Source organism: Monocercomonoides exilis (genome assembly GCF_001643675.1).
Source record: "Monocercomonoides exilis strain PA203 chromosome Unknown scaffold50-658552, whole genome shotgun sequence".
Classification (NCBI taxonomy): Eukaryota; Preaxostyla; order Oxymonadida; family Polymastigidae; genus Monocercomonoides; species Monocercomonoides exilis.
The window spans coordinates 513,962-527,731 of NW_027150595.1; the positions used below are offsets into that span (position 1 = coordinate 513,962).

A 13,770-nucleotide genomic window follows, 5' to 3' on the forward strand; every position below is an offset into this window, starting at 1 on the left:
TGTGGTTGAAGATGAACATGCATCATTTGCTGTTGAGATGTTGAAAAATGTCAGGAGAGAGAGATACAAGTGGCATTGAGGGTGATGAGAGGAATGCGGCTGAAGATGAGATAAGAGATTCGCATATCGAAATACTTCCTTCTTTGCCTCCTTCTCTTCTCAATGATTCATGGCAAAGCGTTGCAAAATATCCTAATGTGGCCGTATCCCTTTTCCTATTTCTTCTGCCCCTTTTTCATCGTCTGCTTTCCCCATATCCCTTTTTCTTCTGTTGTAATCTTCTGCTTGTTTTCAAAAATCCATTTTCTTTCATTGCTTTTGAATGTTCGCGCAAAAGCCCCTATTATCAATTAAAAAATAAAGAAAAAATATAAAAAATACATAAAATTGATATTAAAAATATCACAAACCAGCACCATTTTCTTTTTGCAATCTTCTTCCTTTTCTTCTTCTTCTTCTTCTTCTTCTTATCGAATTTTTGTCAAATTTCTTCTTCAGCCATTTCCTCGATTTTCCGATTTTTCTTTTCAATCGTTTCGCCTTCTTCTTTTTCAAAATTCAACATAAATCTTCAAATCCCTCCTCTCACATTCATTTCATTTATCTTCTTTTGCTCATTCTTCAATATTCTCAGAATTTTTGTTATTGCCCGCTTTCTGAAAAGCATCAAATGTGCTCTTTTCCCCATGTTCATTCGTTGCCTGAAAATGTCCTTCCATAAATCTTAATCTCTCAAAATAAATAAAAATAAATATGTGAAAAATTGGAGAAAAAAAATAATGCAAAACACACTCTAAAAATATATTTATTTCCAATCTTCACACACTTTCTTCTTCTTCTTCGAATGCCTCTCAAAATGTTGTTCTTTTCTGCCAACAACATCCAGCTGATCTGTCTTCGCTGCCAATCTTAACATCAATGAAAGTGATTCTGTTCTGCTTCCAAAAACTTGCTTATTTCCAATTCATGGCACTATTTCCACTCGAATAACACACAAATAATAAAAATCCTTCAAAAAGATTTGGTGAAGAAGAAGATGGTGAACGTGACGTCATTGTCAAGTTTGTATACTATATATCTTCCATCAGAAGATATCTTAAGCATCACTGCCTCGTTCTCTGCTCCTGTGGATAACCCTTCGATGAAGAAAGGCTAACGCAAGTGTTTAAATATTCAAAGTCCATTTTGCCTGTAATCCACTCCAAGCTACACGCATAACACCGAACTGCCTGATTTTCTCGCATTTTTGGCTCTCAAGCAAAACAATCAAATTCAGTTCCACTACTCTTCTCAGTCCATAAAAGCAATGTCTTGCCCTTCTCATATCAAGAAAAGCGCCTTGTTCTGTCCCAACTGATGCTAATCTCCTATTACAGTTATTTGCCACAATCGCCCCAACGAAATTATTTTGTAAATGTCCTCTTCCTCTTTTTAAAAACGCTCCCTTTTCATAGAAATCAAACATTCTTCCTTTTAGCCTTGAATGTCTTCCGACCCGGTTCATTTCTGCTCCATTAAAATTCATTTTTCATCGCATTTCTATCCATCGCGCATGTTGAGTTAATAACAAGTCACATAAACATTTATGATAAAATATATTCTGGCTCTAATATATTTGTAAGATAACATTTGTCTCGCTTCCTCGCTGTTCTCCTCTGCATGGAATAAATTATCCATTTTATATAAATTGACTGAATCACGACTTTGGAGGGGATACGGATGGAAATATCTTCACAACATATAGAACAATATAAAATACATACATTGAAAATTCTTCATTTCCATCGAAAATATTGTTGCTCCACAGCATACCAACAATCAATATGAACAACCTCATCTTCCATCAAACAGATATTCTTTCGTAATACCCAACCTTTTCACTGGAAATATTTCACTTAGTCACTCTGCCTTTGTTTTCACTTCGGAGTCTCACTCCGTTGGCAGTTTCTGAGCATTTGACATTGTTTGATCATGTTCCATAACGAATAAGAGCCACAAAAGAAAAGGGGCACAACTCGTGTATCGTGGCTGAATGGGCATATGAAGACAATGCGATAATAAAAGGATGGATTTATGGAATGGGGTGATGGAGTTGTGTTTTTGGAGGAGAAAGGGTTTTGAGAGGGGAATGGAACGATAAAAGAATATTTTTTGTGGAAAAGAGGTGTTTTTGTGAGGTTTAAGAGGCATAATGGATGTGTGGGAGATGGATAAGGATGAGGTTGGGAGGGGTTATTTTTGAGATTTTTGTGAGTTGGAAGGAATGGGAGTTGCATTTATCGTTGGAGAAAAGGAATTTGATGTGGAGGAGATGGGGTGAGGTGAGGGGCAGAGGAGAAGACGATGGGCGGAGTTAATGGTATATTATTATTGGAGGGGAAGATGAGAGTTGGAAAGGAAATGGAGAGATATGGGGAGAAGATGGAAAAGGGATAATTTTTTTTTATGTATCGAGAGAAGGAGGAGGCACATGAGGCAGAGCAAGAGGGAGAATTTTTGCTGATGTACAAGTAGAGGGGGAAATGGAAAGAGGGATGTTTGGGAAGAGAAGAAGAAAAATGAAAGAAAAAAATTTCATATTTATATATAATTTATTCTGTGAACTGTTAGGCCGCGCCTCTCATTTTCGGGGCAAGGGATGGAGGCCGAGGCAGAGGAAGACAGGAAGAAGGAACGTCAGGCGCAACACTTTGCAGTGGGGGTGTGGGGATGGATTCGCGACATGGATGGAGCGAGGTGAGGGGTTGACCATGAGGGGGGTGTTTTGCACCAAAGATAGGCAAAAAATTGGAGATATTTATTTATTTGGTTGGAAGAAGGGGAATGGGAGGCGGGGAGACAGGGATTGTGATATTTTGTGGAGTGGTATTGTTGTTGTTTTGGGGGGAAATGGAGAGAAGAAAACGATTTGGGCAAGGGATGGGAAGGGATTCTTTTGATGGAATCTTTTTCATTTCTAGTTTTTTTTATGGAATGGAATTTGTGGATGTTATTTGGGTTGAAGCAAAACCGAGGATTTTTGTTTAAGCTATTTTTTTTGAGGAAGCAGAAGGGAAACGAAGAAGGGGCAGGTGGGCTTTGTTGCAGAAAGGAACGATATTTGAAGGAGGAGGAGAAGAAGAAAGAAAAAGCTGAAGCAAAAGCAGAACTTTTTTTTGAAGCGAGCGTTTCGCTTCCGAGCGGTCCAGCTTCTTTTCGTGTTTTTGAAGTGGATTGCTTGGAAGATAATGTGAAGGCGTTTTGTGAGATGCATTTTTTGAGTGAAGAGAAAAGGAGGAGGATAAAGAGGTGGTGGAGAATGCATTATGATGGAGAGGAGGAATAGAGGGAGCAGAGGGAAGAATAGAAGAAAGAAAAAGAGACAAGATGAAATGCAATGTTGTTTGAGGCAATCATTCTAATCAACCACTTCATCTTTCATAATCATCCTCTTTCTCTTTCTCTTCCTCCACCTCTGCTTCCTTCTCCTTCTTTTTCTTCACATCACCCTTCTCCACTTCATATCCTTTCACTCCAAACAGCTTGCCTGAGAAAATCTCTCTCTCTTTTCCACACAGCTTCAATTTAACATTCATCAGTTATTTGATTTTCTTTCCAATTGTAAATACTTCCACAAACTAGATGTTAAAGTTATATCCTTTTAAAAACCTGAATATGTTCCTTTTTAAAAGCTTTCTGATCATTGAGAAGTCTTTCATAAAATTTCTATATCCAATAAGCTTCTGATATTCATTATCAGGATCAAAAACAAAAATAAAAAAAATGAAAAAGAACAATTCGGATCAATGTGTTTTGTGCACCTGGGAGGAAGTATTCCGTATCCAAGTCCGAATGATGCAGTAGCTATCTACACCATTTATGAATACAACCTAGTACTGCACCCTTCCGATGAATGCAGTCTGAGCATGCACAGCACATATAAACTAAGTCTCATTTAACTCAAAAACAGAATTCTCTTTATTCAATGAACATTTAAAAACTGAAAAATCTTTCAAAAGGCGACATCGCCTGTTTATTAAATTAAACGATTGTTGGGATAGTGAAGATGAAGTTACGTCATTGTTGACCACCTTTTTGCTTTTGTTATCTTTGATTTTTTCTTTTTGTGAAGTGGATCCAATTTCAATTAATGATCGTTGCGGCAGATAGCCAACTGCTGATGCACCAATGAATTTCCCTTTCTTCTCAAAATATAAATAATCTTTCATATGAAAGATTTGTAACGAAGGCCAAGATGAACGCTGTTTTGGAACATATTTTTCGAAATATCTGTTATGAACATAATACTCAATATGCTTATTTTGAATTGAAGATTGAAGATTTGATAGTTCTGAAGCAAAAGGAAACAACGTTTTATGAATACTTGTTGAAGATGAACTGAATTGAACTGAAAAGAAATCAATCAAATCTTGAAGTGATTGAATTGCTTTCGATGGAAGATTATTGTTGACTGCGTTCACCAGGGTTCCAAACTCCGAATCACAATAATTTTTACCGTGATGCTCCCCAAAAAAGCTGAGTTCGCATTTTTTGTTTCGAAAAAGTGGAGTTGAATGAGAAAGAATGAAATGCAAAACGAAACGATTGCGATTATGAGCTCCTGAATCGCAGAAGAATTTGAATGTTTGTATGTGTTTGAAAAGCGGTCTTTCCAAAACAGATTGAAGACATTCAATAACGAACTGATGATCGTTTGACAGAGAATCAGAAAAGAAATTGAATGTGTTTTTTTGGAATTTGTTATCCTGAAGATGAAATGTAATGATAGTAAATTGAGATATTTGTGTGTAGTTGTAGAATTCTTTCTGGAGTTGAACATTGCAAAGAAGAAGTTTCCACTTTTCTTTAAAATCGAAAAGGCAAACAAGTTCTTTTTCAGAAAGCGAAGATACAGTTTTATTGAAATGAATGCGCTGCCATTCGGATGTTTTCTTGTGAATGTTCAATGCAGCAAGTTGCGCCATATCTTTTTTTGAAAGATTTGCATTAGGTGGTAACGATTTTCGTTTGTTTTCCAAATAATTCAGTCTTTGGCAAAGTTCGCACACATCTGTTCGTTTTTTTGGTTTTGAAAACTGTGTAGTGAGTCTGTAAAAGAATGAAAGCGACACGTTAATGTGTGTTTCTTTAGTAAAATCCTCCCATAATTTGGTTTTAGGTTTCGAAATTAGTCTCTTTTCGAAAGGAGAGAATACTCTAACTTTTTGTTTGCTTCTTGTGAAATGATCATGGAGTGAAATACATTTGGGAAGCAAATTGAAAGTGGAGTCGGCAATTGTTTGTTTGTTAGTGGAATAAGTTGAATGCGAATTGTTTGGTGAATAAGAAGAAATAGCTTGAATTGATTGAGATTTTGGTAACATTCCTCCCCTTCTCTGTTCATGTCCGTGCACATCACTGTATTTTTTTGCATAGAAGGATAAAGATGATCTGTAACCTTTTTGAAAAAGAGAACAAAATGTGCTGTTGAGATTTCTTTCATTTATTGATTGAGTATATGAATCATTACACAGAAACCACAAACTTTCATTCGATCTGCATCCTTTCACAATGGAAATGTAATGACCATGAGATTCATCCATGTTTTTGAATAGAACTTGTCCCACGAGTTGATATGAAGGACATTCATGTGAGTCTTCAAATGACTGAAGGAATTCTGAAGTTGAACTTGAAACTGTTACCTTTTGGTGAATTTCACTTGATGCAAACGAAATATTCAAAGGTGGTGGCGAAAAGAATGGATTTTTCGTTTCATGAGACATTGCTAAAACGTTTGGAAATGAAGTGATTCTGATGGAACGAGAAGCTCTATTCATTTCGTAACATGCTTTGCATTTGACTTTGTTTGATGATGACAATTTTTCATAACAAAACAAACTGTTTAATCCATCAATGACAGAAGAACTGTTGATAATAAGGCTGCTCGCATTTAAATCGATCTTCTCGGAAGTGCTTCCACAGAATTCACATTTGGTATACCTTATTATTGCAGGTGAAACATCTTTGTTTGTTATTTGATTGTCTCTTTTGAATAAATTCATCAGTTGTTCATAGCCCACTGTTACATTCTGCTGTTCCCTTTTTCCAAGATCAAGAAAACTATCCCATGAATCGATGAGTTCATTATTCCAAGAAACAATTGCTTTCTGATCATTGGCCAATTCATCACAGACATTGTAAAAAAGATTTGATAATTTGTTGCTACTATTGTTTCGAATAGCAATAGTCTTTTGTTGCATCAACACAGACGTCCAACATTGTAAGATTGAGGACAAATAGCACGTGTTTCCCAAGTTCTGTAAACCATTCCTTGTTAATTGCCTCAATTGAATATTATTGCTTGTGAAATTTTGAATCTTGGATTGTCCTTCAATTTGTTCAGAAATGTTAGCAGAAATCGGAGGAATCAATGAAGGAGATGGAAAATCACAAATAATATTTTCATCGTATTGCTTTAATGAGTTGTTATTATTGTTCTCTTTTTTGTTTATTTGATTCCTGTGATCCTTTATTTCCTTATTGAAAATTTGATTCTTGTTTTGAATTCTTTTTTCCTCATCACAGGCAGCATTTGGGAATGAATGAAATTTTGTTGTGAGATCACTTTGAAGATGAAGATTGTTCTTTTGCGATTCCTTTGTATTATTTCTCTGAACAGAAATAATATCGTTCCAAGGAGATTCATCAACAAACTTTTCATAATCTTTAGGGACTTTATTGATTTGCTTTGTCCAAGAAGAAGTTGAAATTTCTGTAGAGTGATTAATCATCCAGCTATTTCCTTTATTCCACTCTTCTTCATTTAGACCTTTTGAATCAATAAATAAACAAACAAACAAACAAAAAATAAAATAAAATAAAATAAAATAAAAATTGGAGATGTTAATACAAATAATTTGAACATTAATTTATTTTATAGAAAAAAAACCTGATTTGCATTTTGGAACGACTGGTTGCTTGGGTGGAACTATTTTGAAACTGTTTCGTTCAAATGTTTGCTTTGCATGATTGACTTTCCCCTGAGTTACGTTATATCCATATGAGATCATTTGGCTGATGGACATCACTTGAGATAAAGCTTGAAGCATTGTGGTTTGCGAATGAGTCGGAGAAATGTTATATGCAATTGACAGATTCTTTAGCAAAAAATAATAATCAGCTACAAAATTGAAATAAAAAGAATTGTTTCAAGAACAATCTGAATCAATAAGAAGTAAATGAGCAAAACACACAATTTAATTTCTTCTTAAGTTTCTTCATTATTGAAGAAGCTTTTTCATATCGACAGAACAAATAATTAAGCAAGTCTAACTTAAAATCTCCTCCAATTCTCAAAACTTCATTCCACAACGTCTCAGCTCTGGAATGAAGAGTTGATGTTGGAAGTTTTGAAAATCCTGATTTCGAAGATTCTTTTGACATTAACGACTACAACTGCTTAGTTGTCAATTAAGGGATATGATCAAAACAACCAAAAACCGAAAATATTGCAGACAGATTTATAAAAGTCATAAATAATATTCAATTAATGAGGAGAGATTGTTTATTTTTGTAGGAACAAAAACAATAAAGAATCATTTTTTCTGGGAGACTGAAGGTATTTTCCTTTTCAACATTTTACGTTATAGAATCTTCTCGAAAGAATTCCAGAAAGAAAAATGTTTGTTTTTTCATTTTTTTATTTTTTCAATAAACAAAAACAGTTCTAATAACATCTATATTCAACAACTTTTCATTTAAAATATATTTGACCTCATTCAACAGCAACTCCGAGTTTCCACACAATAAAACATGAACATTGCTGTTTTCCTTATCAGAAGATTCTCTTCTTTGGCTGTTGCGTTTTATTCACATGAAAAAATGTTGATAACATTTGACTTATCCAAAATCAGATTTTCATTATCTAATTTTCATTTCGTTATGTGTTCATGTCGTTGTTGAGGATTTTCTTTTTTTGCTATCATTTAGTGGCACTCGCTCACATCAATGTTATTTTTATAATGAATGTTGAAAACAATATTTGTTTCATAAGAATAAAAGATAACTATTTAATATATTCGTTATCTGAAATAGCTTTTTTTCAGAATTTAAGATATGCTGTTTTAAAAAACATTTAATGTTTGCAAGTTGAAAAACGTGAAGACAAAAAGAATTTTCATAATTTGAATTATTATGAAATTTATTCAAAAAACCCATGAGAAATGAAATTGAAGCTTCAATAAAAAATTTTTAAAACTCATTCAGTTCATGTCTCTTTCTTTTTTGTCAAATCATCAGTTGAAAATTATCAATTCGAGATATTTCTTCTCCATATTAAAAAGGGAAATTCGACATCATTCCCAATGTTGTCAGCAACATGTTTGTTGGAAAAATATAAATGTTTTGAGTTTTGTCGATTTTTTTGATCTGAATGAAGAAGCAGTTAATATTCAAGTGATGAATCTTTAATCGAATATGATTTCCCTCTGAAAAATCATTTTTATCTCTAGAAACAACTATGCTTTCTTCTGTTTGTTATAAATTTTATTTTGTGCATTTAAATAACTATTTATTGACAACCTCCTTTTCATACTTTCTCATTCAAAATAAGGTCAAAAAACGAAATATTAACCAGAATATGATGGAAATACAAGATTATATGCTTCGAGAGATTGGAACTTTTGATGTTAATCAGTGGATGCATCTTGAATATAATTATATTCAGTTGAAAACAAAAAGTTATATCTTTGAAGAGTTCTGTGAAAAGCAGCTTGGATGGATGAACATCTCACTATGCAACTTCTGCAGTTTCTTCTCTCACATTGTGAACAACAAACACTTGTGTGAAAAGTTGCGCATATGGCTGCTGAACTGAATGGAATTAAAACTTCGTGGAACTTTTTATCACACTGGTGAGCATCTTGTTCAGAAAAAACATATGGAGCTGAAGAAGAGGTACTCAGAGGTGTGAGCGGATCAATAAGTGATAAGGCGAATGGTTGCTGCAAGTATTGCAATGCCAATAGTGGAAAAAGGACTGGAGGCAGCTGAGCATTGAATAGAAGATGTGGCTCTGTCACCAGCATCGACAGCGCTGTTTGTGCTCGAGGAGCAAGAAGAAAGAGAAGAATTCAAAGAGGAGTCAAAGAGGAAATTTGCAAACCAGAAGTACTTGGAAGACCATGTTCTGCATAAATGAGATCGCTTTATTCTGTTGTTGATGAAGAGTGTACTGCAATTTCTTCCTTACCTTCTTCTTATTCTTCAAAAATTAATCTGAATCAAGTGCAGGCAAGAAGAACTAAAATCCTCTCTTTTTTTCTAATCCATATATTGTGCACACTCTGTTTAAAATATGATAAGTTGAACTTGAGAGAAATTCTTTTCCTTTTTTCTGACTGTCAACATTCAGTGTTTCATCTTTTCTGAATGAAATGTTTTTTCTGTTTAAAGGATATTCCTCGATCTGCTCACTGTTGCTTGCATGTTCTCATTTCACGATTGCTATGTTTCATCATTTAATCTTCATGCCTCTTCTCGATTCATTTGAAACAGTTGTGAATTTTATTTGCACTATTGTGTTGATTAAATCAATAGCAGAGCCTATCCATTAGCATATTTCTTTGTATTTCGCATTTGCCGGATCCAATTCACAGTCAGCTATAAAACGTTTTTGAACTCATGATTCCATTCTGCAATCTTTCCTAATTAATTAACAAATAACGCTGCCTGCAAATTTCAACAAAGTGAAGTTCGAATAATTGACATTCTTCAAAAATGCACAATTGATTTTTGACTTTTATTATCGACGGATGATTATTATGAATGTTTGTGTAAACTTCAAGAAAATAATATTGTATTGGAAAGGTTTTCTATTATTTCAATTTCTATAAACATTATTGTCAGCTATCTTCAAACAAAAGAATAGTTTCCACGAGTTATTGCTGGACTTCATGCTCCAAATGGTTCGCCATTTATGGATAACCATCTTCAAAACTGGTTTTATGGAATTTGTTATCGATTGATATTCATTGATTGATCCTAAGATATTCGTTATTCCAAAAAAAAGTTGATTCAACAAATGAAATGTTTTTTTAATATTAAATAAAAAAAGAAAAGAAATCAGAAATTTCATTCAAATTCTTTTCTTATTTTTTCAAAGTGAATGAAGAAAATTGAACAAAGCTATTTTAAGAATTTTCTGAGTTTTTTATTTGTTTTTAATAATTGTGTTAACAAACCTTTTCAAGGAATTGATAAAAATATATATTTTATTCATTAACTGGCACATTTTTTTAATAAGAACACACACATCTTTAAGCTCCAACTCACTTCCTATCTCCCCAGCTCCATCCAAACGAATGCGCAGATTATCGCTCACTGCAAGATGCGTCACACCATATTCAATCGAATAGCACGGATCTTTTGCTGTCCCGCATTTCTTGATATCCTTCCCCTCTTTCCCTTCGATCGACGAAACAACAATCGTCTCTGATTGGTAAATCATAATGAAATCCATCAGATCCACTGCTTCTGAACTTTCTGAGTCAACCCCAAATATCGCGTTATATCGCACAAATTCGCTCTCCCTCAAATCAAGCTTGAACAGCGTCTCATTGATCTGCCTCAAGATGTTCCAGCACTCAATGAAGATGTCTCTTCCTTCCTTTCCGCTGTTCGAGTCAAACTCATCCCTCTCAAACAGCATCCTCAGCTCCCCTGAATACTTCAGTGCCAGATACAATCCCCCTCCTCGACCCATCGTCACAGAGCATCCACACTGAATAACCTTCGAATTCACCACCCGGATCATGCTTTCCTTGCTCAGGTCAGCAAACACCGCTCCCCATTTCACTGAAGCGCCTGCTGCACACACTTCAAGCACGCTGTTGTTAATCTCCACATCAGTCGTCAGCGTTGTTGGAACAGTCAGTGCACTCGCTCTCCAAGCCAGTATCATCATTTGTTGAATAGCAGAACCCCTCAATATCAGATGACTTTCATGATTTCCTAAGCTCTGCAGGGCTTCTTCCATTGCAATTACTGACCCATTTCCCATCACGCTGCTGAACACGCTGAAATAAGTAATTTTGCACTGGCTGCTTCTCGACACATCCATCACATTGCTTTTCATCATGTTCACCTCAATATTAAGCTCTTTCGCATTCAAACTCCCAGACTTCATGAAATAATTGTGAAATCTTTGAACAATAAGATAGCGAAGCTTCAATCGAAAGTAAAAACAAAGCGTTATGAAAACTGATCTCTTGCCACTTTTGAAAAGCAGAACTCCTTGATTCATTTGAATTTCTTAAAAATTACCATGAATAAAGAAACAAAAATAATTGTTGAAAACAAATAATCTCAAACAAATTTTATTTTCTCGAATCAAATTTCAATTGATGTTATTCTGAGTTCAGAGTCATTTGTTTGCGTGAACACAACCCAACGAGTATATGGATCCAAATGTTATTAATTTGAGAATTAATTTCTTCAAATCTTTATGACTCAAAGCGGAAACAAATAATGCTCACATTCGACAGAAATTTGAAAGTCGACATCAAAAATTGTCAAAGAAACATAATATAGAAAAATATCAGAATAAATAAAATTCATACAAACCCAGGAATTGAATCAAATGCTATTATTCTTTGCTTTCTGAACAGATTTTCTTTGTTGAACCAACTTTGAACAATATTTCTGTAAAATAAATTTCTTCTCCTTTCTGTTTAAAGAAGATAGATAAGTTAACATTTTTGTCAAGCAAATTCTCTTTTTAACCCTTCTGAAAGAGCAATGAATCATCTTCAAAAAACAGTTTTCATGAAAAATGGTTTTTCTCCAAAATTTATTGTATTGTATCTATTCTGAATGTGATATATTCAAGATAGACAATAATATCCAGATAAAACACATTGATTTGAGCAACATGGAAAAAATTGAAAGAAAAAATTATTATCATGGATCATGTGGATTCATGATCCCAAAAAGAATCACCCACATATTCCCCTATTTAACTGGAAAATCTATTTCAAAAATCATTCTTCAAACAAATGATTCAAAGGTAACTAATTTATTGACAACAATAAGAAATAAACCAATAGCAATAATGATGGATTGCGGAAAAATTGGAAACAAAAATTACACAGTTGTTGGAGTTGTGCCATTATCTTTTAATTCTGTTCCTTTGTTCTTTAATTTGTTTGAAAGCTGCTCAGCTGAAAAAGATTACTTCGAACTTGGTCAGACTTTGTTGATTGAGTTTGGAAAAATTGGTTCAAATGTCAGATGTTTTTGTTCTGATGGCTTGAAATCGCAGGTTCAAGCACTCACAAAATTGTGCCAATCGTTAAACAAGGTTCCAATGGAACATGCTGACAGTCTGTCGTTGTTTAATCCTATTTTCGTTCCTTGCTTGAATCATCTTGTGAATTTGATCGTCAGTCATGCATTTCAAGATAATAAATTCTTGAACAATGCGAGAGAAATGCTCGTTAATGTCAGCACTGCATCGCATTTAACGGTCAATCGTAAAATATTGGTTCGGAAATGTCCGACTTTTATCCGAACAAGGTTGTTGTGTTTATTTCAAAGATGCAATTATATTAGGACAAACATCCAAAGAGTTCGTTTGAGCAAGTTACTGAATGAAGAAAACATTAAAGCTGCTGGAATAACAGAGCTTTTGCTATTTCCAATTAACTATTTGCATCTCCAATTCGAAAAAGACTCCACAAAGATATCTTTTGTGTTTCCTATTTTATTGAACGCAATGAGCTTATTCTTCTATTATTCAACATTGAATATATTTCAACAGAAAGATTGGCACAATGCAATAACAGACATTATCATTCTGCTTTTCAACTACACATTTTCTAGTGAAAGAGGCAGATTTTTGCCTTTGTTTATGCCCTTTCACCAATTGGAGCAGGAAAATATCGAAAAGGTTTGTTCACAAATTGCGAAATAGTATTTTCTGAAATTTCGAAGCACCAAAGCATTATAAAGGACTATTTATCGAACATTCCATCTTCATCAAATGCGATTGAATCATTTGTTAAATCATTTTCATCTTCAAGTTATTCTCAGCCAACTTCATCGTCATTAACGATCCCATTTCAATTATCTTCAACTCAAAAACATTCTTCTTCTTCTCTGTTATCCTCTCACATTCAACAACAAATGTCTCCACTGCTCAATTCTTGTTCAACTAATATTTTATCAAATTAAATTCAGTCTATATCTTCATCTTCTCAGCTGAACTCAACTGTTCCAAATTTCACTCATTTCGACATTCTACATGTCAAAACAGCAATGGAAAGATTTCAGAATCGATTTCGTTACTGCACACAACAATTGTATTCTTCATCAATATTGATTTGCCCAAGCAAAACCGACTTTGGAAGCATTGGAAATTGCTCAGAAATAATGAAATTTGTTTGTGAAATTATTGATCATATTGAAAAAACCGAAATAGAAATATCAAAAGAAGATGAAAGCGAAAGTGATGGATATTATGAAGAATTAGAATATGATATGGAAGAAGAAGAAGTCGAAAGTGTCGAATATTTTTCTTCAAATGATGAAGATTATCTCGAAAACAATTCAGAATTATTTTCAGATAAAAATAACGTCTCAACATACCACACTAGAAATACCACTGGAGCGAAAGATGAAAAAAATCCAGCTGGAAACAAAGAAGAAAATGATGCAGAAAAGGAAATCCGTAACGAAGATAAAATGATAAGACGAGAGCGCTAAAGATCATTTGTATATGAAGATGATATCCTC

At 34.0% G+C, this 13,770-nt stretch overlaps 1 protein-coding gene across 1 annotated transcript; it reads right to left on the reverse strand.

Annotated features, from left to right (window-relative positions):
- Positions 1–10,211: 10,211 nt before the first annotated feature.
- Positions 10,212–11,164, reverse strand: MONOS_12329 (uncharacterized protein; the record flags this gene model as incomplete). The annotated part of the gene is made up of 2 exons (XM_067864941.1): positions 10,212–10,220; positions 10,292–11,164. 2 exons carry the CDS (start codon positions 11,162–11,164, stop codon positions 10,212–10,214), a joined length of 882 nt encoding a protein of 293 aa, XP_067720980.1.
- Positions 11,165–13,770: the final 2,606 nt, after the last annotated feature.